The following is a 26,276-nucleotide window of genomic DNA, read 5'->3' on the forward strand; positions in this document are numbered from 1 at the left end:
TACCTCCTCTAACTGCATCATCCTTGCAAGAAGCCTCAGCTTGTAAAAAAATGGACTATTACAATGTCCTTTATCAAGGGACGAGTCAAAGGAACCTCAACAAGTTACAGGTATCCCAGAATACTATTATGGCAGCCATAATTATTCCTAGGAATCAACATATCTCCGACACCAGACTCAGTCTACAATGGCTCCCGGTTTCCCAGAGAATCTCTCTCAAAACCCTAGCACTCGTGCATAAATGCCAGCCTAACCAGGCCACGGAATACCGTGCAAACAATTTCACGCATCATACTTCCATCCGCCCTCCGAGATCAGCCCAAGCTCACACACTCACTGCCGAGGTTTAAGCTGCAGAAAGCAGTAGGAACTAGCTTTCCAGTCCTCGCCGCAAAATTGTGGAATTCACTTCCCAACCCACTCAGAGCTGATCCCACTTATCACTCCTTCAATAGTAAAGCCAATTTGTGGCTCTTTGCGCAGGATTCACAAAGCCCACATCTATCCGACTGCCCACAATAACTAACACTGATAACATTGCTAGCCAGCTGCTTGATTTGCCAGGTCGACCGGCTCTGCTGACCTGACCATTACCTTGTAATTTATTGTACAATACCCAGGATAATACACTGTAAATGTACCGTTTTTGATTTCCTCACCCTTGTAATGTACATTTCTTGTAAGTAGACTGTATTTTGCACTGTATGTGATTTGCATACTCTGCAACCTGTAATCTTTAAGAAATGCGCCCAGATGCCTTTTGGCCAGGCCCGCAATATAAATAAACAAAACACAAAAATACAAATACACAATACAGGTTAAATAAAGCAAAGCATGTGCTAGAATTAACAGAATGCAAAAAGGAGAACAAAAATAAAAACGTTAAGAAATTTAAAGCAACAATGCTATGTTATGAATACCATATGCTATGTGCAGTCTTGTATGCCAAAATAAGCTCTACATGGTGTGGCACTCAGACAGCATTTATGCAATAAAGGATAATAATACCCCAAGAGGGTCAATGTTTGCACAAACAAGTGATCTAATTGTCCCTCGCCGCATCCTTACCGGCTCGACAAGGTACCGGGCGCCGCCACATCCCTTGATGTTCCGGCCATCAACATGTAGTTCCTTCTCCCATTCCATGGTGGCCATCTTTCTTGTCTGGTTACTTTTTCAGATGGCTGCAATGGAAAGGGAGAAAGGACTATGTACCACGGTCCATGGTAGCCATCTTTTAAAAATCTTTCTTCAGTTGCAAAACACTAAAGCAATACTAATAGCAATATTCCCCTTCCCTCGGGTCTGTAACTTTGGGTGCCAGGGCAATACCTGAAGCGGTAATACCCGCCGAGCTCGGGGCGTATTGCTTAAAGGACAAATAGATCGTTAAGGGACTGAAGAGTGGAGGGACACAGATGAGGAAGCTGGGTTCGAAAATAGAAGTGAACAGGCAGTTTAGCTCCTTCTTGTTGCCTATAGGGGCCTGGTTATCTTGATGGCTTGGCTACAGTAGCTACTTTTGGCTCCCAAGGTAAACAATTACAGAACACCCAACTATGTGAATTTAACAGTTTGGGAGATGAGGGATTTACTCGCCGTAATCTTATTTCTGATGCTTGTACCTGCTTAGCTTCACAGGCTGTGCATAGGGCGACATCTAATGGAAGATGCAGAGTATTACATTTGTTTTTTAAACTCAAAAAGGGACTTTGACAGGGCATGCCAATAATACTATCCCTAGTGTGACGTCCACTGTACCCATGATCCCTCATTGAGCGAGAGAGGATGCACTGTTAGGCCCCCGTGCTGGGAGAGCAGGTTGTACGGGCCTGGGAGTTTGATGGGATTGCACATCGCCAGTTTGCGCAGATGTGGATACCAGGGTCGTCTTGCCCACATAGGAGCAAATAGGAGGAGTGTCATCAGTTCCTTTTGGATCTTGTTCACCACCTTCCTCATTAGAGGTGTTGGGGAGGGAAAAGCGTAAGCAAACTACCCCGACCAGTTCATCCACAGGGCGCTCCCCTTGGATCCTGTCTGGGGAAACCTGGACGCAAAGTCTGGGCATTGCTTTTTTCACTTGTAGCTAACAAGTCTATTGTGGGGAAACCCCATAGAGAGAAGAGGTGTTCTAGGACCTGTGTGTGAAGTTGCCATTAGTATACTTCTGGTAGGGGATCTCTGCTCAATGAGTCTGCGAGAGAGTTGAGTTCCCCTGGAACGTGCTGTGACAATAAGAATATTTTCCGTTTGTGCCCATTTCCAGATCTGCTGTGCAAGTTTGGACAGATTTGGAGAACGTGTGCCCCCTTGTTTATGTAAAACATAGCTCTAGTGCTGTCTGTCAGGACCTGCACGGATTGGTTCATTAAGTAGGTTTCGAACGGCTGAAGGGCCTTGTATACTGCCTGAAGTTCTAGCAGATTGATGTGGATCTGAGCTCTTGTGCAAGACCAGACCCTGAGCTGTGTGGTGAAGGTAGTAGGCCCCCTATCCAGCAAGAGACACATCTGTTGTGATAATCGCCTGCATCTCTGGATCGTAGAAGTGTTTCCCCTTCAATAGATTTTCTCTCGTCCACCAGCGAAGACTTTGTACCAGTGTTGGCGAAACCACCACTAGATCATCCCACTCACCGCTTGCCCGAGGCCATTGTTTCGGCAACCACTCCTGCATGGGTCACAGGCGCACGTGTGGAACCAAGTAAATGCAAGATGCCATCATGCCTAGCAAGCACATCGCTTTGCGCACCCTTGTCTGGCAGCCGGCCTGATAAATGTTATTTGCAACAGCATATTTGAACTCTTTTCTCTGACTGAAAGACCAAACCATCTTCTGTGTTTAGGACAGCTCTTAGGAACTATTCAGTTGTGCTTGGCACTATGCTTGATTTTTTCTCATTTATTGAGAAGCCTAATTGAAAGAGAAGGTTGAAAGTCCTTTGAATGTTCTGTTTGCAAATTAAGGGGTGACTCCCCTGTAATGAGCCCGTCATCCAGGTAAGGGTACACTGGGATTGTCTCCCTGCGCAGGTGTGCTGCCACCACCGCCAGTACCTTTGTGAATACCCTTGGAGCAGATGCTATTATGAAGGGTAGCACTATGAATTGGTGGTGGTTCGCTATCTTGAAATGCAAGAAGCTTCTGTGCCCTGGGAACATTGAAATATGAAAATAGGCATCTTTCATATCCAGTGTTGCCATGTAATCCCTTACTCCTACGTCCTGTCCCCGTTCCTCCATACTTATAGGACATTCCTCCATCCTGTGGGATGGGACCAACGCACTTTGTAAAAAGCATCACATTTTTAAAAATGTGTCCTCTTTATGCGGGGTACCGCACGCAGCTGTAACCCCGCCCTCCTTAGCTCCGCCCAGCGCATCGCCCATCAGTCCTTTTCTCCACACGTTCGGGACTGGGCGCACTAGCATCTTCCAGTGTCGTCCTCTCCTGCTACGGTTTAGCAGTCGCGTAATAGTCTATGCTGTTTCGATTAGATTTTCCTAATTGTTCTTCCTGCGAACAACGTTTCGCTAGGGCGGATCCCCATCCTCTGTTTAGAGTGTTTGGGTCCGGATCACCGGTGGGATTCCTGCTTCTACTACTATTCCCTTTCAGTCTGGGCTCTTCAACGTTGTCTGGAACGGTGGGAGGAGGTGTTCCAGCGTGTTCCTCCTCTGCATTTTCAGATTTTCATCGACAAGAAGAGACGCCCAGTAAATTGTTTAGTTTTTAGGGCACCCCGACCAGTGGACTCTTTCCCGGGGTCTTCCCGGTCCGGGAGGGGCTTTAAAAGCTCAGTCACTGGTGGCCTCCCCAAGGTGCCTTCTAGGCCTCAGAAAAGTACCAGAGTTTTCTCTGAGGGTCTCCGTAAAGGGCCTACTCACAGCGGATTGCAATCCGAGGCCCCTCCTGTGGGGCCTATTCAACGGGCCAGTTCTACTGAGGCGGTGGGTACCGCAGCTTGCTTCGTGGTCTCCTTGTCTGGAGCTTCCCAGACAGACACCGGGGCGCACCCCGAGGCCTCTATTGAGGTTTTCTGTACCGAGCAAAGGTTTCAGGCCCCTCCTGAGGGAGCCGTTACCGGACTAGGGTCCGAGTTTCCTCTATCGGAGGCTAAGGTGACAGATAGAACTGAGGGGCCTATTAAGGTATTGTCGGCGAGGTGGGTTCCTCATCGGTCCCTCTCTTGTGGGGATACTGGTTCTGTTGAGGGGGCACAGAGTGAGGTCGCTGACCGTAATTCCTCTGAAAGAGGAACGTTGGCAACACCAGTAACAGAGGCTAATTTGCCTATTAGTATGTCTCAGAAACATCCTACTCCACAATACCGGCTCTGCCGAGGTTCCTTGTGTCAAGGCTAAAGTCAAGACCCTGACCTGTCTGGAGACCCCGGCTTCACTCACACACGTGACGCAGTTCTCTTCAGGCGTTGACAAAATAGCGGCCGTTGCTGCGAGAACTGGGACAGCCATTTTGGACTCTTTCCTTACACCTATACCATCGGCGTTGGGAGCATCTTTTCGGGTGAACAACGTTTTCATGGTGCACAGTTTCATCCAGTTTATGACTGGAATGCTCGGATGCCATTACAGCACTCGGTCTCGCTCCCTGCGGCGTCTGCGCCATTGATCTAAGTCAACCCGGCTGGTGGGGGCCCCTCTTGGCAACCCTCTCCTTTGTGGCCCTGGAGCTATTACGCTCATGAGAGGCTTCCTCCAGCCACAGTGTCTAAGCCTTTGGCGGAGGATGCATTCTTCGGAAAATTTCAGAAGCCGATTCATTCCGACCCCATGAAGGAATATTTCAGAGGTCTTTTTAAGGAAATGTGCCCCCAGGGCCTGGTTCCGTTCGGACGGTTCCTGTCACAGCACCAGTTCCGGCAGCTGTCCCACCTCTACCAGTTGGCCCATTTCCAGCCCTTCCGCCTCCGCCGCCCTGGTCTCCAATTGACAAGTTTTAGGCTAAGCCAGACATGACAGGTCAATCCGGATGCATTGGATGACACGCAAGGGAATCAGGATGGGGATGACCAGCCCCACTGTTAGGGCTTTCCATGACCTGGACACGTCTCTTCTGGATGTTCCAGTACCTGAGGCACCCCCTGCGCTGGAAAGGGTGTTTTCGGGGCGTTCACATAGTCTCCACAGGAGCGCACCGGCTTGTTCTTTCAGAAGGACGTTTTGGCCGAGGTCCGCAAAGTCTGGGATAAGCCACACTCTGGGCTGCATGTTAACAAAAGATTGACACTAGTTATAGGCTTCATACTGGTGGTAGCCTTAGCGTCTTGCCTGCTTCCTTCCTCCACAGTGGTGGCAGCCGCTACGCTTCAATCCAGACCTGCTTCAGTGTCATCTACATCGGCGGCTCAGGTTCTAGCCAAAGAGGACAAGCTGATTGACTCTTTGGGAAGGAAGATCTTTGCTATTTCGGTTCTGCAGTTGCGCCAGGCGACCGCAGAGCTCATTTTAGCAGGGGCGAACATGAAAATATGAATAGGTCTGTTGGAATTTGAAGAGTTCATTCGGACGGACAAGCTGGATGATTTTAAGGCTGGTGCAGGATATGCTTGATGCTGCAGCGCACCATGTTGACACCTCGGCTCGGGGCCACATGCTTGGCGTGAACACGTCTTGTCAGGCTTGGCTTCACGCCACAAAGTTTTCCAAGGAGGTGCAGGATAAAGTTCTGGACCTGCCCTTTGAGGCAAAGAACGGTTCCATTCGTCAACAGACGTAGAGCTGACTAAAACAAAAAGGACAGCACTCAGACGGCCAAGTCTTTGTCTGTTCTGGTAAATCCACCTTTTAGTGCTCCGAACGCCTTCGCAGCCTTGGTCTTCCTCTGGTTTCGGGGCTTTCTAGGTCGGAAAACACAGTCGATCATCCAGCTGGAAATTCCGGTCAGCAACAAGGCCAGTTTTTCTCTTGGTCCTCAGTCTACTTCTCAAGATCTGGGGGTCCCGCCTCAGAGAAACCTGCTCTATGAAGGTTTTTTGCGCTCGCACGAGACTCAGGCGGGAGGTTGCATTGTGTCTCACTGGGAGGCATGGCAGACCATCAGAGGAGCGGTGGGTCTCGTCAGTATCTCAGACGGGCTTCCGCTTGCCCCTTCTCCCTTACCCCTTCTCCCTACCCCACCCTTCAATCTTCCTTTCCAGCAGTCGGGGACGCCCTCCCTCAGAGCCGAAGTCTAGAAGCTTCTGGATCTCAAGGTGGTGGAACCCGTTCCCCTAGGGGAGCGAGGGGAGGGCTTCTACTCCTGTCAGCTCACGGTGCCCAAACCCAACCATGCTGGCCTGCGCACAATCCTAGACCTTTCCCAGTTCAACCTTTCTCTTCCCCAAGAGAAATTCAAGATGATCACCCCACAGCAAGATAAAGTCCTCTCCTCAGAAGGGCGACTGGCTCAGCATGGTGGACCTTCAGGATGCTTGCATGCATATCCTCATTTGGAGCCCGCATCGGAAATACCTACCGTTTTCCATGGGGAAGGAGCATTTCCAGTTTCGTGCGCTCCCTTTTGGTCTCACCTCGGCACTGCGTGTCTTTACAAGGATATTGGTCATCGCAGCTTATCTTCAGCTTCAGGGTATCCGTATTTTGGACTGGCTGTTGCGCATTCCCTGTCCACTGAAAGCCTCAAGCAACCTTCAGTCTCTCCTCTAGCTTCTGTTCCACCTTGGGCTGTTGGTGAACTGGCAGAAATCCTCCACGACTGTCTCAGGACAGTATTTTCCTGGGTTTTCGTTGAAACACTATCAATTGCAAGGTATACCTGACTGGGGACAGAATGGCAGATCTGTTCGCCATGTGTCAGGTGTTTATGCAGTCAGAGCATGTCGGCCTGGTGGTTTGAGGCTTCTGGGCCTCATGGCTTTGTGCATGCTGGCTCTTCCTCTTGCTAGTTTCAAGAGGATGCAGATGCAGATGGCTCTTCGGAGCTCATGGCTTCCGGCAGTGGTTCCATTTCCAAAATGATACTGGTTCCATCGTTCATGAGGACGGACCTCTTGTGGTGGCGTCTCTCCGCAATCTGTCGGTGGGCGCTCCCTTCCAGGACCCTTGCCCGCTATTGACTGTCACAACGGACTCCACCCTTCTGGGTTAGGGTGCGACGCTGGATCATCTTCAAGTTTCAGATCCCTGGTCGCCACAGGACAGACAACTTCATATAAATTATCTGGAGCTTCTGGCTATATTCCTGGCGCTGAAAGCATTCAAACCAGGTATTGTCAACAAGGTGGTCCATGTATGCACAGACAATGCGGTGTCCATGTTCTATAGCAACAAGCAGGGGGGTGGGGGGATACCAAGTCTCCTCTTGTGGATCTTGCGATTCAGATCCCGGAATGGGCCATTCAGCATGGTATCTGGCTGGTAGCGGTTCACATCCCAGGCCAGCTGAATGTCACTGCGGATGCCCTCAGCCGACAGGTAATTGTCAGCTACGAGTGGGAACTGAACAGAGATCCTCACAGGCATTTTTTGCTGTTGGGCACTCCAGAAGTGGACCTCTTAGCGACAAGAAGCGGTTTTACTGCTATCGCTGAAAGCGCCTTCTAACTTCATGGCTACAAAGTGACTGGCGTAGTGTGCCCAGCGTTTTGTGGATCGGTCCTTTAAAGTCTTGGGCTTCAGGAGCCTACAAGCTCGACAAGACCCTTCCACGTGGTCTCTTGCGAGACACCAGTTACAGACTAAACGCTTATCGATCCACAGAAATGTTTCGATAGCACTTGGGGCAAAATTTAAATGGGGTCTTGTCCATAACTACAAGCTATGGCAGCTGGGCGTAAATAGTGCCAGGAAAGGGGTATATACATCCTAAAATCAGCCCCCCCCCCCTTCTCTCACTACTGTCTGGGCTTAGGCCCGGGGCGGCCTTCCAAGGCCGAGCGGTCCGTCGCTGTAGTCTTTCCACGGGCAGTTTGTCTTCACTGGCGTGATGTTTCGATGTTCGGTGACGTAAAGGATAGAAAGCTGAACTATCGATAATTGAAATAAGTAAATGGCTTTACGCTGAAAGAGGAACTCCACTATACGTGCCCGTCTAGAATGGCAGAAAAAACAATCTGAGGGACCTCGATGCGTGAAGGATCATAGGTACACTGGACGGCACATTAGGGAATAGCATTACTGGCATTCCCTGTCGATGCCCCTTTTAGAGTTTCGAAAACAACTATAATACTCGGCAGCTTCCACTAGATGTCGCCATATGCACAACATGTGATCTAAGATTCCACAAGCCTCAGAAGTATATATTTATTTTATTTATTCGCATTTGTTAAGCGCTAAACAGCCTGGAGGCATTGTGGCGCAGGTTACAGACAGGTTACTTAGTTACAGTTATGGTGAACAATTGAATTCATTTGTACAGGCATGAAGATCTAGCAGAAACATAGAGGGTTAGATGAATATGTAGATAGAGTTTGTTTTTCGGAAGCTTAAGGAGTGAGGTTTCTGCTCTGACGTCTGTGGGTAGGGCGTTCCATAGCTTAGCGGCTATGCAAGGGAAACCTAACCCACCCGCTTTTGACCCGTTGATGTGGGGAGTGTGAAGCTGGTTAATGTAGTGTATCCCGATAGGTCTAGTGTGAAAGGGTTTGGTTATAGTCTATGCATGATATGAGGGCACTGTGAAGGTGAGGCATTTGTGAGTAAGGAGTTTGAAACAGATGCATTCTTTAACTGGGAGCCAGTGAGCTGCCTGTCAGGCATTAGAGCCGTGTTCCCTTTTGGCGAGGCTTAAAGCTGCCCTGAGCACATTATTCTGCGTGATTTGGAGTCTGTCTGGATTTTTTGCTGTTGTACCTGCTAGGAGGGCATTGCAATAGTCCACTTTGGCACCACAAGTTGCTCTGGATATTATTAGACAGTTAGGCTTGGATAGGTATGGTTTTTCTGCATTTATGAGTTTAGTGGTGTGGCCTGAGGTGATGGCACTAACCTGCCTGGACATGGATAGCGTGGAGTCTATGTAGACACCTAGGGTCTTTACTGATGTGGATACAGGTATGAGTGTTATCAATGATGAAATTGGATTACTATTGGTCTAGTTTGCCTAATGTCGTTTTTTGACCTAGTATGAGGATTTCAGTCTTCTCCCCATTGAGGCAGAAGCAATTGGCTGCCATCCAAGCCTGGATGGTGGTGTATATTGTATGGAGTGGTTCAGCGTCTAGTGTAGGAGTCCGTGAGTGGTAGGAGTACAGGAGTATCGTCAGCGTAGTTAGTATACGCGATACCTACGGGGTCAAGATCGTCGGAGAGGCTTCGTGAACAAGTTGTATAGAGTGGGTACAGTGCAGGGGACCTGTGGGACTCCGCAGTGGATGGTGGTGGGGGCTGCATTGGCTATGTCTGAAAATACCTTCATTGCCCTGCCTTCTAAGAAAGGGACCCAACAAGCTGCATCTTTGGAGAAATTGGATGAATGGGTAAGGTGTGAGATAGGTGTCTTGTGTTCTACCAGATCGAATGCAGCTGAGAGGTCTAGGAGAAGGAGGAGGGCTGGCTTGCCTTTATCCACGATTTGGGTATTCTGTTTTTTTAGGTCCACCAATGCTATTCCGAGAATAGAGTGGGTTTTAAGGAAGTGCTGGATTTGACAGCGAGCAGCTTTATCCAGGATCGAGGCGTAATGGCACAGTGGTTATAGGTCGATAGTTGTTGGGCTGTGCAGGGTCAAGGGTGTTTTTTTTTAGAAGCGGATGTACCCACACTTCTTTGAGGCTGTCTGGGATGACACCAGTTCTGAAAGAGGCATTAATGAAGGCTGCTATCAGCGGGGCCAGGAGGTCTGCACAGTCCTCGATTATTTTGGGAGGAGAGATGTCTCCTTTGCACAGATAGTTTTAAGTTTTTGAGGAGGTTGACGACTTCCAATTCGGTGATATCTTTAAATGTAAAGAGTGGTTTGGAGTTGTTTGGTAGGGTAGAGGGGTCAGATTGTCTGGGCCCAGGAAGGTGAGTTAAGGCTTTGTAGTGACCCTGAATTTTTTTTGAAGGAGCTCAATTTTATTTAGCATGGCAGCTTGAATACTAGTACACCAGGCTTCATCTTTGATAATCTCATCTGGCATATTGGGGGAGAGATGAGTTCATTGAAAATGACAAAGATTTCCTTTGATTGTGAGTTGGCATTTGCGATTCGGACATTGAAAGAATTAGCTTTAGCATTGGTGATGGCATCTTTGTATTGGCGGGAGATTAGGTTAAAACAGTTTTGTATTATCGCTGCTGTTTGCTAGCCATTTTTCCATTTTCTTTGTTCCTCCTTTTACGGGAACGTAGGGACAGTAGTTCTTCAGTGAACCAAGAGTTGGTGTGTAAACATGGTTTTCCTTTGCTTTCCAGTGGCGCTATGGAGTTGATGGCTTTGGATAGAGCATCTTTGTAAATGTCAGCAAAGTTGTTTGGGTCGTTGGAGAAAGGATTGTGCTGGGGGGGCTGGAGTGAGGATTTTGGTGCTTGAGGGTGGTAGGTAGGGTGAATTTGATACAATTGTGATCGGTCCAAGGCAGCGCTGAGTTAGCGATGGAGGTGTGGCAATTATGGTCAGCAATCCAATCAAGGGTGCATCCTGGGGTGGGTGAGGGGTAGGAGGGTGTGTGATGCAGGAGACTGAATCTTAAATCGTTAAGTTCCTTAGTGAGGGTGATGGCAGCTTTTTCTTTAGGGTCATTAAATACTAGATTGAAGTCTCCAAGAAGTAGAGTCTTGTTAGAGCCTTTGATGTTATTGCTAAGTAGATGCAGGCGGTTTCCCTGGAAATCTGATGGGAGGCCAGGAGGGCGATATAGTATGTGAATGTTGATAGTGCTATTAGGGGACAGTGCAAGCTTGACAGATAGTATGTCTGAGTTGCTAGCCCAGGTGAAATTGTAGACCAAGTGAACCAGAGTGAAAACCGAGCAAAACGGCACAGTGAAAACCACACAAAAGGGACACTCGCAATTCCTCACAAGGGAGTGGAAAGCACAAGTAATATAGAAATAGTTTTACACACCCTAGCAATACTTCCAATACGTTTGTGAACCAGATTAAGCAAGACAGTGCATCAGTATAGGCAATACTTAAATGAAAACTGAGCAATATGGCTTTTCACAAGGTTTAGAGAGGGAAAGAAAAGGGTAGTTATAGGAAGTAGGTGCATCAACATAGTTCTAGTTGAGAATCAATCTGAAGAAGGCAGTTCTAACAAATGTAGCCAGAGTCAGTAGGCCTGTGCCAGAGCCAGTGGTACAGGGAAAGGCCCCAGGAGCAAAATGTTCTTGTAGCTGCAGTCAGGTCTTTGGTTAACGATTTTGAAAAGGTGGATGCAGAAGGTGAAAGACAATGTTAAGAGAGAGGGGCAGCCGACCCAACAGGTAGGTAAAGGATTTAAAACACCTTTAGTGCTACCGCGAAGAAAGGGCAGCCTGGCGGAACAATGTACCTTTAAAATTAAGAAGTGGCTCCTGCGGTGGCGGTTGTTCCTGGTAGTTCCGGCAGTTTGGGGGATCCAGCAGAGGAAGAGAGGCTCTCGTCATGGAGGAAGGTTAGAGTTACTGCACTACCCAGGGATGAAACCAGCCGCGGTGCTGCCCGACGAATAAAAGGTACGCTCCTTTAAATCGCGGTCCGGGTGGACTGGTGCCTGGCAATCCGGCCTCCGAGTACAGAGAGCGGGAGATTCAACCAAGGCAGGTCCGGGAAGGCAATTGGCAAACTGGTTGGCCCCACCAGCTCAAGGGAAGAAGGCTCTTGCAGATGAAGATCTTCTCTCGTCGTGTGGAGAAAAGTGGTGAGACACTGCAGCAGGGCTTCGTCGTTGGTTCAGTCGTTGGTTCAGTCGTTGGTTCAGTCGTTGGTTCAGTCGTTGGTTCAGTCGTTGGTTCAGTCGTTGCAGATGTCTTTGGCTTCTTAGTTCCAGTGGCAACGTCTTGCTCTTCCAGTCCTCGGGACCCTGCTTTTATGCAAAAAGATCCCAATTCATACAGCCTAGCTGTCACTCACACAGAGGAGTGGTTATCTTGGCGGGAGACCCTCCAGCCTATCAGGATAGAGTGCGACATGGGTTGCTGAGGCAACCCTGTCCAGGGGTCCTACTCCCCCTCCCACACAATGTGACACACCCCAGACTCAGTGGCGCCGAAAGGAGGGCGTCTTGGCAGAAGCCCGCCAAACGAACAAACAAACAAACAAAAGATCCCCAACCTGGGTTAGGAGTCTAGAGAAAGACGAGAAAGATGTTATATTAAAGTTCTGGCAAATAAAACCTACCAGAGCAAAGTAAATATTAAAATGCACTTGCGGTATGTTGAAGGCTGTCAGAAAATGTGGTAGCCTCGAACAATGGGAAAATCCGTAGGAAAATATGCGGTCGAATATTTATGGTAGTAACCACTGCCAACAGCCAGAAACTTTTGAGAGGGACTGTACAGTACCCTCTTGAAAATGAACATAAGCGAAAAACTATTAACCCTTTCCAGTACCTCCATAGTAAGATGGGTTGTACTAGTTTAGTTCATAAGAATTGACTAGTAAAGTCAATTGGGACTTTACATGCCCTGGGAGACAGTCAGTCCCAGGGTATGGAGTCTATGTTTGGGGGTCACTACGACAGCCCTGTATCACTGCACGGAGGGTGCTGTTTAACACCTGGGAATAAAGATGTTTCCTATGGTGGGCAGTCATAATGTCGACACCAATAATGTCGACAAACAAAAATGTCGACATTATTTTTTTTCGACATCTATTTTTCGAAATTAGTAAAATAAGAAGCATTCATCAATTACTACAATATTAAATAATCTACTAATCACAAGTAAAGTAAGTTTTTATTAATACAATATAATATTCAAATAGTAAATATATCACTATAATTATTAGTTACATGTAATTATTGTTTTTAAATAAAAACTTTTAGATGCATGTATCTACTTAAACAAATAACTGTATACTAAGTCGAAATTTCATTTGAACATGTAATATATTAAACGACCATTTGATGGTGCTAGTGTGCTAAAAATGTATGTATACTAATAATAACAAATGTTTGTTTTGGTTTCTTACGCACGGTACGTCCGGCTACGTAAGCGTAAGCGCCATTTTTAAAGTTCACTCTCGAAAAGCTTCTCCCGCGGTCACGTCTCCGTTAGTTCCGTCTTCTTTTTTTTCGGATTTTTCGTGTTTTCACTACCTTTTCTTGCATTTTTCATTGGATCGACCTGGTCTACTTGGATGCTTCCTGGATTCTTGGATTTACGGATTTTTTCCTTTGAGCTTGGATATTTTTTTTTTTCCTGTTGGTCTGGATTTTCCCCCTGGAAGCATCACCTTTTTCTGTTCATCGGAATTTCGTTTTTTTCGGTTGGCTTTTTCGTGGTTCAATTATATGGTATGCAGCTTTACACCAGGATTTGTGGGATTTTCTTGGAGTCTTCACCTATTTCACCGTGGAATCGTGATCACCATTAACTGTAAGTGCTTTTCAACATTTTAAATGAAATGCCAGTGAATCTAAATAACTTTCCTTGTTTTCCATGTTGAATTCGTGTACTATTTGCATTAATTTACTGTCATAATCTCTGTATTTTTTTCGTTTTGGTGCCTGGTTTGCCAACGATATTGTTTGTGAAATACGTAATTCCTGGTGCTGTTTTTCTAATTTTAAATCCTTTAAAAAATGCCATAAATTAGGATGCTGTGTGTTGAAATTTTTATTTATGCGGCTATGCCAGCCTTCTAATGCGTTATTTGTTCTCGGTGTGTTTTCCATGGTAGCCTGGTGGCAGTTCCACAATTCTATTGGGTATTTTGGTCTGCGTCTGTTTCCACTTCTCGTTAATTGGCCTATCCAGGTGTTCTCAAAGTAGTCCAGTAAATTTGTACACTCCTCATGATTTTTATAGTATTGACTTTCTATTAAATGTTCGTAAAAAGCAATGACATGATTTTCTGGTACAAAAGCTAAGGCAAAAAGTTTCTTAATGTTAAATTGAAAGCAACTGTCCTCTGTATATTTTGATCCCAAACCTAATTTTTGTATCTTTCTCCAAACACTCTGTGTAAAATGAAAAAAACATCCCTTTACTTTAGTTTCTCTGTACACGGTAGAAAATCCCTTGATCTGAGCTGTTTCGTAATCCATGATTATTGTCTCTGGTTTCGATTCTGGTGCTGTTTCCTTAATTTTATTGTACACGGTTTTGTATGTTTCCTCTGTTTTTTTTGGCATCAAAAAATATACTAGCGGTATTATTTTGTCATTTATTGTCCCATGTACTGTGTAAAATTGAAAAAACGGGTGAGGGCATACTTTAAATGTTGCGTCACTGTGCCATTGTTTGCTTCGACTCAGATGCTCAAAGTTATTTGCGGTAGAGAATACCAAGATTTTGTCAGTGTTCATTGCAAGTGTGCCATGGTAAAAATTCTCTCCTCTTGCAGTTACCTTAAAAATATCCGGAATTGTTATATTTTCAAAGGACATTGGTGGTGGTGGCAGGTTTTCATTCGCATGTTTTGTTCGGTTAATTGTGCGCTGCATTAATTTTTCAGCCGGCAACTGAGCTGTTATATGGGTCGGTAACTGGCCACAAACTTCTCTTAGCACAGATCCGCTAGTTTCCCCCTGATGTTCATTTGCTTTTCTTTTCAGTTCCGCCAATATTTTCCTGATGATTATATTAGTCTGATCAGGCATATGATTGTGTTCTTGTTTCCCTTGTACGTCTAATCCGACTGTTATTGCGCATGCTGTACACTTATTTTTTGTATATTCCGCGCAGCGCCAATAAATCCGTTCTTTTCTCTGTAGTTCTTTATTGAACACGTAACCATTTAAAATTAACTGCTTTCCGCCTTTTTGACTGCTTATGAATTCCACGTTGTCTTCCATTATATCACCTGAAACGATACATACAATTATTTTTTGTGGTATTTTATACTATGTGTTTTATAGTACATTTTATTTTATTTTAATGTTCGTGTGTCTTACCTGTTTTGAGTATGAATGAATTGTAATCTATTGCCTGAAGTACGATCTCACGAGATGTTCTGTCAGGTAATGACGGTTTTCCACAGCCGTTACTGGTTTCCTGCTACCAAAAGAAGGTGCTTTACTCAGGAATGTCACCTATTGTGTTAACCATTTCGTAACCTACCTTTCTCTAGTGTGTTAGACGAGTGGGTGATCACGGGCGAGGGGGAGGGGAGGGGGTGTTGGGATGGTTCGTGATGTAGGGTGAGGTTGGGACCCCCCCAATAATAAACGGTATTTTGTTATGTTTATTTATTTCGTGTTATTGCTTACGTTAATCGGTCATTTTTTTCGACATTTTTTTTTCGGAAAATTGACTTTCTCCATTATATGCATAGGATGTCGACATTGTTTGACATTTTTTTTTCGACATTTTTGTTTGTCGACATTTTTTTTTCGACATTATGACCATAAACCGTTTCCTATGGGGGTGAGAGAATCCCATAGACATTAAACACAAAAATAGCCTAGAATAAACATAGCAAACATGCCTAAGAGTGGGAAAAAGTCTCACTCTTAGCAGGAAAAAGAAACAAACCCTTCAAATCCAGCAAAGCTGCTGGGGGACTCTATAGTTAAGGGAAATTAGCCATAGAATGAGACATCTCCCCAACAGCAGGGAGCGAGCGAATGTTTAAAAGGGCACATTTCGGGTGTAGTGTTAAGTCTTAGTGATGGTGTGGATACTGGCTGGGTCTGTGGTAGTGGGTGGGGTAGAGATGAGAGGTGTACATAGCGGTGGCGTCGGTGTGTGTTTAGGTATGGGTGCGCGTTCAGAGTGTGTGGTGCCATTGTGGGTGGAGAAGGAGCATAGGCGAAGATTTCGGGAAGCTGTGGGGGTGGCAGCTTACTTCAAGTGGAGGAGTGCAGGTTCTGAGTCTAGTACGTCTGCAATGCAGTGGGCACGAGGTAGCTGTGAGTGAGTTGAGAGGGTTTGAGTGGGAGTGTGAATGGGCATGTTTGCGAGCTGGGGAGAGCAGGAGTGATGTGGTGGTGGAAGCATACAGGAGATTGTGTGTCTTAATATGATAGAGTGTGAAAAGAGCAAGTGCAAGGGCGAGTACTGTGGTGATGGTGTTGGGGCGAAGACTGGAAATCGTGTGAAGGATATTACTCTTGTCTTTGGGCAGCATGGTGGGTGTGGAGGGAGAACACAGACAGTAAGTATTAGGTAAGCACGGCAAGGCGGTATGCTAAGTAAAGGAGCATAAGTGCAAAGCAATAATTTTTAAAAAATTACAGTAAAGTAGCCATTGGTATGGTAATCAGAGTATGCAGAGGTTAACACATGCATTTAGCTAGAACAAGGAGCATAAGGCTAAACCAAACAGTATAGAATGCTCATCAACAGGGCGTGAGCATAACAGATCGCATGGGAAAGATGTACAAATCACAGGAGTAATGCAGGGTGAGTTAGATACAATACATGTAGAGGGTCTGATATTACATTATTTACCATAATCTTATTTCTGATGCTTGTATCAGCTTAGATGATTCACATGCTTTGCATTGGCAGACATCTAGTGCAGGCACGTAGTATTGCACATGTTTGACGTTCTAAAAAGGACATCTACTGGGTGCGTTTGTAATATAATCCTAGTGACATCTTCTGTACCCATGATCACTAGTGCATAGAGATTCCTGAGAATGAGTGTAAACATGGCGCCTAGTTAAGGAGGTGTGAAAACATCAATGATTTACCCAAGAACCTTGGGTGGGCGAAAGAGCATGCACATGTGAATCTAAGCAGATACAAGCATCAGAAAAACGATTACAGTAAGTAATGTATGGCTTGTACATCTGCTTAGAACCACAGGCTTTGCACAGATTAGCAAGCAGTACTTGGAGAAGGAGGTGGGCTATTTGAAGGTAGCGTGGCAAACTGAGGTTTTAAACACTGCCTGGCCCAACTGAACTGCCTTTAGAATGTGTATCTAAACCGTAATGTGTGAACTGAGCTCAAGTAGCAGCTTTGAAAATGGAATCCAAGGGCACATTTGCTATGAAAGCTTGAGTTGCCGCTGTGCCTCGAGTTGTGTGCTCTGGGATTGAATGGCAACGTTCTCTTAGCAGGAGAATTGTTAAGTTGGATGCAGTTGGCAATCCATTTTAAATAGCGGATTTAGAGATAGGTCACCTTCTCTCCCATTGCGGCTAGGGATACAAGGTAATGGTCTGTTTTTCTGATGGTTTTGGGTTTCTGTAAGTAATACATGACAGTGCTCCTAACATAGGATATGAAGAACTTTGAGATGAATTTGGGAGATAAACTAGGGTGTGTGTGACTGCCTTTGTGAATAATAAAAGGGATGTTATATGAATAATAAAAAAGGGATCTTCTACTGAGTTCTTTTAGTTCACTAACCCTTCAAATAGATTTATTAGCCACAAGCAAGAACACGTTACTTACCCCTGGTAACGTTCCTTCAACTGGATGTTCCTCCCACGTATTCCTCATCTTATGATATTATATCTCACCAGCTTTGCTGCTTTGGAAAACAATTCGACAGAGGGCACTGTATGCGGTGTCGTCTCGTCAATATCCCTTGAGGGCCTCCGTCGATGGTCGATATAGTCAGCATAAATAGCACATGCAGTGCCCGTTGGCTCGAGTTCGGTTTTTCCTTTCCCCTTAGAGGAATAAATAACCAGGCGTACCCAAGACTGCAAGCTCTCAGAAAGCGTAGAGTGTAATGCATGTAAAATTGTACGGCGGGGTAGGCGATGAGAATACATAGGAGGACCATCCAGTCGAAAGAAAGTTAACAATGGTAAGTAACTTGTTCTTCGAATGGATTGTGTCCTCCTGCGTAGTCCTCAATTTATGATAGACTCCCAAAGCAGTAACAATTTGGAGGGAGAATCAATCAATTTAATCATGGACTGAATGGAGGACTGCTTTAGCAAAAAGTCTTCCCTGACTGGAGGAAAAATCCAGGCAGTAGTGTTTGACAAACGTATGAATGAACGACCAAGTGGCCGCTGAACTGAGATCATGTATTGGGACACCCCTATGAAGAGCCGCAGAGGTTGCCATGCCCCTTGTGGAATGAGCCTTTCTGCCTTCCGGCGAGTCCTTATCTGTGAGTCTTTAACATTTGCTAATGGCAAGGATAATCCATCTGCATATTGTTTGTTTGGTGACTGCAAAGCCCAATTTGGGGCCAGTATACCCAAAAAAAAGTTGATAAAACTGGCGAAATTTAGCCATTCTTGAAATGTAAACTTGGAGCCTTTTTCGGGTCTAATCTATGTACTCTTCCCCTCTTTACCTGAAGGAGGACAGAAAGTTGGCAACGTTATCTTTTGCGACAAATTGAAGTCTGAGACTACCTTCGGTGGAAAAGATTGTTTTACCCTGAGGAGGACTATCTTTATAGAAAGTAATATGAGGAGGCTTGCAAGAAAGAGCCTGCAACTCACTTGCCCTGCGGGCAGATGTTATTGCGATAAGTAAGACCATTTTCAATGTCAAGAGCCTTAAATGGCATGAATCTTAAGGCTCAAAAGGGATACATGTTAGCAATTTTAATACAAGGGTTAGGTACCAAACGGGTAAATTAAATGGAACTTGAGGGTATACATCAGTAAATCCATTTAGAAATTGTACAATCAAGGGGATTTTAAAATAGGAATCCTCTTCTGAGGGCTTAAAAAATGGAAGTGCTGCTAGGTATCCCATTAGCGTTCCAATCTGGAGCCCCAGATTGGTTAAGTGTAATTGAAAAGAAAGCACCCTAGGAGTCACATTGGAAAGGATCCACATTCTTATCCTTGCACCAGGTTCCAACGGCACAATGATTTAGTTGCTGGCATTCTGGCCGAAATCAAAATCTCCATTAAGTCATCCAGGAGGTCCCAATCTTTGAATCTCAGCCTTTCAGAAACCATGCGTTAAGGCAGAGTATCTTGACATCTGGATGGAGAACCCAAACTTCCTCTTGCAAGAGAAGGTGCTCTCTTTGCGGAAGATGTATTGGAGGGCAGATGGACAAGTCCAGAAGGGCCGGGTACCACGTCCTCCTGGCCCAACCCAGGGCAATTAGGATCATGAATTTCCTGAACTTTCTCAACCTCTTGATCACATGAGTAATGACTGGGACTGGAGGAAACTCTTACAAGAGTGGAAACTCCCATTCCACCAAGAACGCAGCTCCTATAGCTCCTCTTGGGGGATATTCCCTGGAGCCTTACAGTTTGTACTTTCGATTGACACTGGTCACGAACAGTACCACTTGAGGGGCTCCCCAAAGGGTGAAGATCTCGAAGAACTTCCCAAGCTAGTTCCCACTCATGGGAGACACTGTTCTGCTAGCTCAGAGCGTCTGCCGATGTACTCTGCTTTCCAGCTAGTTGAACTACTGACAGATATTCTGTCTACTGTCCAGAACCAGAGCTGCATTGCCCCTCTGCACAGTGGTAGTGACCCCTACACCACCTCTCTTGTGGAGGTAGTACATGGCCACTGTATTGTCTGTCATTATCAGGACATTCTTTTCCCGTAAAGAGGGCAGGAAGGCCTTCAGCGCTAATCTGATTGCCCTCAGCTCCAAAAGGTTGATGCATAGTTTGGACTTTGATGGAGACCAACGACCGCCGATTGTAATTTCGTTGGTGTGGGCTGCCAACCTCATGAGTGAGGCGTCCGTCACTACCGTTATCTCTGGCCAAGGTTGCCAAAAAGATTCTCCCTTGAGAAAGTTGTCTTTGCAACCCCACCATAGAAATTCCTAAACAACTCTGCTCGAAACTTGCAGTTGGTCCGACATATTCCCCAAGAATTGGGACCACTGAAGGGATCCTCAATCGGGTCTCTGGCAGCAGAAAACTGCAGGATGCCATGAAACCGAGCAACCTCAGAAAATCAAAGGGTGGAAGATGCTGGGCATTCTGCAATTTTGTTACCATCTGCTGAATGTGTCGAGCCCTCAACTCCAGAGGCAAGGGTTTCCATGAGGAAGTATACAGGACTGCTCCAATGAATTGGAATCTTGGGAATGTTATCATATGGGACTTCTTGTAATTGATAGAGAAGCCCAGTCTGAAGGGAGTGACAGGTGATACTGAGATGTTCCTGGGCTTCTTCAGATGAACGAGCCCTGATCAGCCAATTGTCTATGTTGGGGTAGAGTGAATCCCCCACACCCTCCTTCTCCTGAGACTTGCTGCTACTACCACCGTTAACTTGGTGAAAACACTCTGGCAGAGTTCAGCCTCAATGGCAGAACTCTAAACTGATCACGAGAACCGCCTACTGCGAACCTCGGGTACTTTCTGTGCTTGAGATTAATTGCCACATGAAAGTAAGCATCCTGAAGGTCCAAGGATACCAATTAGTCTTGGTGTTGGAGAGCCTGAAGGATCTGATAAAGGGTAACCAGATTGAACTTGTCCTTCCTGAGGAACTTGTTCAAGTTTCTCAAGTCCAAGATGGGTCTCAATCCTCAGTCCTTTTTGGGAATCAGAAAGAAAGGGAATACCAACCCTTGTACCTCTCCGCTACATGTACATTTTCTATTGCACCTTTCTCTAGACGGTGCAAAATTTCCTGCACAATGAGCGGATCTGGAATTTTGACAAAGTTGTATCCCACTGGATGATCTTGAGGCCTTTTCTGAAAAGGAAGGCAGTAACCGTGGGCTACAGTTTCCAGTGTCCAAGAATCTGAAGTATATGCCCCGCAAAACGTTCAGATGCTAAGAAATTCTGCCCCCCCAACGGGGTCTTGTGGGTCAAGGCCTCATAGTTGCTTAGAGGCGGCTGCAGCAGCAGCTAAGGGTAAAGTTGCCACTACTGGGGGTGATTCAGCTCCCCTTCCTCGTCCACCACAAGGGAATCTTCTGTCCCCTTTGTCTGGCCTTTGCTCTTACAATTGACGAATAGAAACTAAAGAACTGACCCCTCCAGGAAGTTAAGCCTGAACAGGGTTGTTGAGGTTGCCGAATGGAGGCGCTAAGGGATTTAGCCGCCGAGGTCTGCAGCTTGTCCAAACTCATCCGCCTTGCAGCCAAACAACCTCGAGCCGTCAAAGGGCATGTTGAGCAGTCTAACCTGCACGTCTGGTGCAAACCCCGACCTCAACCACACAAATCTGCGTAGTACGGTGCTAGCCGCCATGGATCTGCTGATGTGGCCAACAGTATCCAAACCTGACTGGAGAGATTCTCCCATTGCCTCATTACCATCCTTAACTATAGCCAGGAAGCAGTCTTTCTACACCTTCCAGAATGTGATCACCTGCCATGGCAACACAGTCCCACAGGGTAAACGGATTCTAGAAAGAGTACAAGTCACATTGTTAGATTTCAAGGCCATGCTGCCTGCCATGAAAACCTTACATGACCAGGCATCCACCCTCTTGTCATCTCTATCTGGGGGATAGAGAGGTAAGCTGATTGCCTGGTTGACGTGGCAGCCGGACCTACGAAGCTCTCAGGTGTGGAGTGCTTGGTCAGGTATTCTGGATCGCTGCTTGAAGGCCTGTACTTCCTTGCGAAGTCACCATTAACTGCAGGACCAGATTCCAGGGCCTCCCAATGGTCAGTGACTTTCCTCTGCAGGGCCATGTGAAGGGCAAAATTGGGTCCTTCTGAGGTCCCTGGTCCAGGATGTCAGTCATGTCGTGTTCATATGGTGAAGCTCTGCTCCAACCCATATACTCTGACTTTCGTCATGAGCTTTCTATAGGATGGATCTACATGCTCAGAGGGGTCAGGCATGCGAGATTCAAGTTCAGGTGATGTGTCAAGAGCACTAGCCATCTGGAGATTATCATATAGGTCTCATTTTCAACTCTTCAGAAAAGAGCTCTCCTGGCACATTCAAAGTGCCAAATTACAACCCAAAAGGAGGGAGGGGCGTGGCTAACATGGCTGCTGCCGGAGAGACTCTGGCGACTTTATCTTGGCAAAAATCCTCTGCGGCTCTGTTCACCCTCTGGAGCCGAAATACATGGATGTGAACTGGTGGGGAATCCTTCAAAGTAGTTGCTGGACTTATTCGTAAAACACTGGGCAGAACGAGGCGTCTTACTGAGATGACGCCGACCCAGCTCCGGAGGACGGGCGGCCTCGCTGTTCCTCGAATGCAGACGTAGAACAGTGACAGCAGACCCCCAGCTGCACCTGGTGGCCCCAACTGTGGCCTCGAACCCCCAGCCTGGCAGGAGGCTTGGTTGGTGGGGGGGGGGGGGGGGGGGGGGGGGGGGGGGGGGGGGGGACAACCGCTGGACCGGACCGCAAGGTGCCGATGTAGTTCCAGAGTCCCAGCGACAGCATCAGATTTGCGTGTGGTGGCGATCCCCAGCCAGGGACCTGGACGGAACGAGGCTGACTGGCACCTGAGCCGCCTCACGCACCTGCACGAGACATTGATGGTGCAGACCTACCCAGGCTGAGGTACAGGAGGCACCGTGAGAGACGACCGGTGGGCCTGCTCTACATGCCAGTGAGGCTAACACTCACTCCCACCGACAGGGCCCACACAGCAACGAAATCCCGCGAGCGGAGCCAGACAACCACCACCAAGGCACAGACACCGCAGACACCGCCACCGTTCTGGCAAATTCATTATAACGTTGTGCACCTAATCGGTTCATGGACAGTGCCCAAGCCTGACAAGCAGCCCAGCAGCATATACACACCCGGCCACTGAGTGGGGAGGGGTTCCACAGACGTCACGTTACATCCTGAGAAAGTCCCCCCCCCCCCCCCCCACAAAGGTTGCTGCAGGGGTGGCAGCAGGCACACACTTCAGCCAGCCAGAGCACTGCACTACAGCTCATACACGAAGGGTGAAGTGCCCTTAATCCAAGGATCAGCAGCCTGGGGAGACAGACTGCCGACTCCAGACGAGCTTACGGATAGCACGAAACACCCGGGGAGACATGAGGTGAGCCACACCAGTGCAAGGTCCTGAGGGTGCCCAGCTGATCTACTACCCCCCCCTGCATTGTGGTCTACGACATTGAAGAGTTTACTGATGCGGGGACAGGCATAATCCTTATAACACCCTGCCTGACTCACCCCAACGTACAATACTCAAACAGGTCCTGCTGCCTTTTCGCTTGCGAGAGGTGCCTGGGGAACTGGGGGTGAAGGGAGGAAACACTTGAGGCCCGGCACACCCTGAGCAAGTAGGATCAACAGACAATGCCAAGCAGGGTTTCCTCATCCCTACCTGAAATCCTGATTGCAGCTGGGCTACCTCCCGGGGTAGGGTAAGGTCTGTACCTCTACGTCCTGACGCAAAATAAGCGTAACAAGGCTGCATTTATTAATGACAACACCACCGGCAGAATTTATTAACAGAAACTGGCAAGTTATAGCTAGCACACATTTGAGTACTGGAGGTGGCACATAATGTCGGGTAGAAGGTTCAGGCCTTGGCAGTAACCCACCAACTTCAAAATAATGCTACAAAGATAAAGGTCCCACAACATGACCCTATAAGGATACCCTGTAAGTAGCCATTTTAAAACAGTGAGCACCACCACCAACAATGCTTTAAACGGCTAATGCATAGTGCAGCTCTGGGCACGATTAGCAAGACCTTTGGACAACCAGACCCAAAAACAGCCCTACCATGGCCAATCCTAAAAATCAGGCCAAGATGGATACATTTGCATGGGCTGATCAGTCTCAGTCAATACCACCCAAAGAACAGAGCCAAACACTGACCCAAATAGACATTGCATCCCTGAATCAGACCTTATTGGCCCAAAAGAGCAGTACAGAAAACTTAGGGGCCAAGATAGATGCCACAACATGTAAGGTGGACATTTCGGCCATACAAATTGATAAGTCATGTGGGCGTATGTCAGAAACCGAACAGCGGATAGGGGATGTGAGGCCAAAGTGGCCACCCTGCAACAAGAAGTAGCTGAACTACAACAATCCGTTAAAGGAATGGCCAAAAATAAAAAAGTTACTCACCGTAGTGACTACCTTACTCCTAGTCCACAGTCCCCTTTCCTCCATACCTGTGGGATATTCTGTCCTTCGGGACGGGACAGGAGCACTTTTGTAAAGAGCATCAAAAATTGTGAATTTTTGTCCTTTTATTTTTACGTGGCTGTAACCCTGCCCTCCTGAGCTCCTCTCCGAGCATCACCCTTCAGTCCTTTTCTATCGCCAGGTCTGAGACCATTTAAAGCAATAATAGAGGATACTTTTTAGAGGGGACGGCGGGCGTACGGAGAAAAGGGGACTCGGAGTAAGGTAGTCACTACAGTGATTAAATTTATTATACGCCTATGTCCCGTCCCCTATCCTCCATACTTGTGAGAGATTCCCAAGCATGCACCAGTTAGTTTAGGTGGATGGAAACTCCTCCTTACTAGAATACATTGTTAGGGATAGCCTGACCAAACTGGGCACCAGCCCTGGAGCTCTGGTCCAAGCAGTCATGCCTACAAAAAACTGATGGGGAAGCCCACGTAGCCGCCTTGGCGATGGTTTCCCTGGGAACATACTTTTGGAAGGCAACAGCAGCCGCTTTGCCACGTACAAGATGGACATGGATGCACTTCGGAGGTTGAAGGCTATGTATGCTACAGACTTCAGAAATGCAGGAGGCAATCCAACAGGAGATAGTTGCCTTTGAAGCAGGTTTCACTTTCGGGTCTCCGAATGTGACTAAGTTGTGAGGAGCGCCCGAGCTCACTCGTTCTGTAGAGGTAAAACTTCAAGGCTCGCCCGACATCCAAGTTGTGTAAGACTCCGCATCTGAGGCCGGATTCAGAAAAAAAGACAGGTAATGAGATGGATTGATTAAAATGAAAAAAATAAAAATAAAACAGTAACCACTTTAGGTAGGAAAGAAGGATGAGTGCGGAGCACAACCTTATCCTTATGGAAGGTGAGGAACGGATGTTCTACAGACAGAGCTTGGATTACTTACCTTGCTGATGTCACTGCGATCAAAAAGGAGACCTTCCAAGAAAGGTATTTGAGATCAGTAGTGGCCATGGGTTCAAATTGTTTACGACATAAGGCAGTGAGGACCATATTCAAATCCCATTTGGGATAAGGATTGCGTAGCGGTGGGAAAAGATGTAATAGACCCACAATAATAAAGTTACTCACCGTAGTGACTACCTTACTCCAAGTCCATAGTCCCCTTTCCTCCATACGTATGGGGCATTCCTCCTTCCTGTGGGACCGGACCACTTTGTAAAAAGCATCAAATTTTTCAAAAATGTGCGCTTCCTCTTTATGCAGGGTACTGCAAGCGGCTGTAACTCCGCCCTCCTTAGCTCCGCCCAGCGCATCGCCCATCAGTCCTTTTCCATCACTAGGTCTGAAACCTTTAAGCAATAACAGGGAAACCTTATTTGAGGGGACGGCGGGAGTATGGAGGAAAGCGGACTAGGAGTAAGGTAGTCTCTAAGGTGAGCAACTTTATTATACTCCTACGTCCCGTCCCTTCATATTAATGGGAGATGCCCAAGCACTCCTCACAGGAATTACGGGTGGATGGAAACTCCTTATTGAAACACGTTTTTAAGCACAGCTTGACCGAACTGAGCATCAGCTCTGGAGCTCGCTTCTAGACAGTAATACCTAAAAAAAGCTGATGGGGAGGCCCACGTAGCCGCTTTCGCAATTGTCTCCCAGGGAACATACTTTTGTAAGGCAACGACAGCCACCTTGCCCCGCACAAGATGAGCATGAATCCCCTTTGGGGGATGAAGACCCTGAAAAGTGTAAGCCTCTGCAATACAGGCAACAATCCATCTGGAGATGGCCGCTTTCAAGGCCGGCTTAGCTTGCGGATTACCAAAAGTCACCAAAAGCTGAGAAGAGTTCCTAAGCTCAGATGTTCTGTCCAGATAGAATTTAAGAGCTCTTCTAACGTCCAGGCAATGCAAAAACCTTTTCAGCATCTGAGGCTGGGTCTGGGAAGAAGACCGGCAAGGAGATCAACTGATTCAGATGAAAATCAGACCACTTTTGGAAAGAAGGATTCGTCCTCAGAACAACCTTATCTTTATGAAAAACCAGGAAGGGATGCTCCGACAAGGCCTGGAGCTCACTCACATGCCTTGCCGAAGTCACAGCCACCAAGAAGGACATTTTCCACAAAAGGTACTTAAGGTCGACTGTAGCCATGGGCTCAAAAGGCTTATGGCACAAGGCCGAAAGGACCACATTCAGATCCCAAGATGGATGCGGTCTGCGAACAGGAGGGTAAAGGTGCATGAGGCCCGCAAAGTGCCTTTTAATGACTGGGTTTGACAGCGAAAA

The 26,276-nt window shown here is 46.9% G+C and overlaps 1 protein-coding gene across 4 annotated transcripts in view; it reads right to left on the reverse strand.

Annotated features, from left to right (window-relative positions):
- Positions 1-26,276, reverse strand: part of DYRK1A (dual specificity tyrosine phosphorylation regulated kinase 1A) — a 1,390,196-nt gene that overhangs the window by 946,687 nt on the left and 417,233 nt on the right. Inside the window, exon 2 of one of the 4 annotated variants that reach the window (XM_069636085.1) lies at positions 1,069-1,184. The exons of the other annotated variants lie outside the window; for them this stretch is intronic. Coding sequence (XP_069492186.1) covers positions 1,069-1,155 — 87 coding nt within the window. The 5' untranslated portion in view covers positions 1,156-1,184. The remainder of the gene's footprint in view (positions 1-1,068; positions 1,185-26,276) is intronic. 4 annotated transcript variants of the gene reach the window in all.

The sequence above is a fragment of the Ambystoma mexicanum genome, chromosome 7p (assembly GCF_040938575.1).
Source record: "Ambystoma mexicanum isolate Mex_15411 chromosome 7p, UKY_AmexF1_1, whole genome shotgun sequence".
Classification (NCBI taxonomy): Eukaryota; Metazoa; Chordata; class Amphibia; order Caudata; family Ambystomatidae; genus Ambystoma; species Ambystoma mexicanum.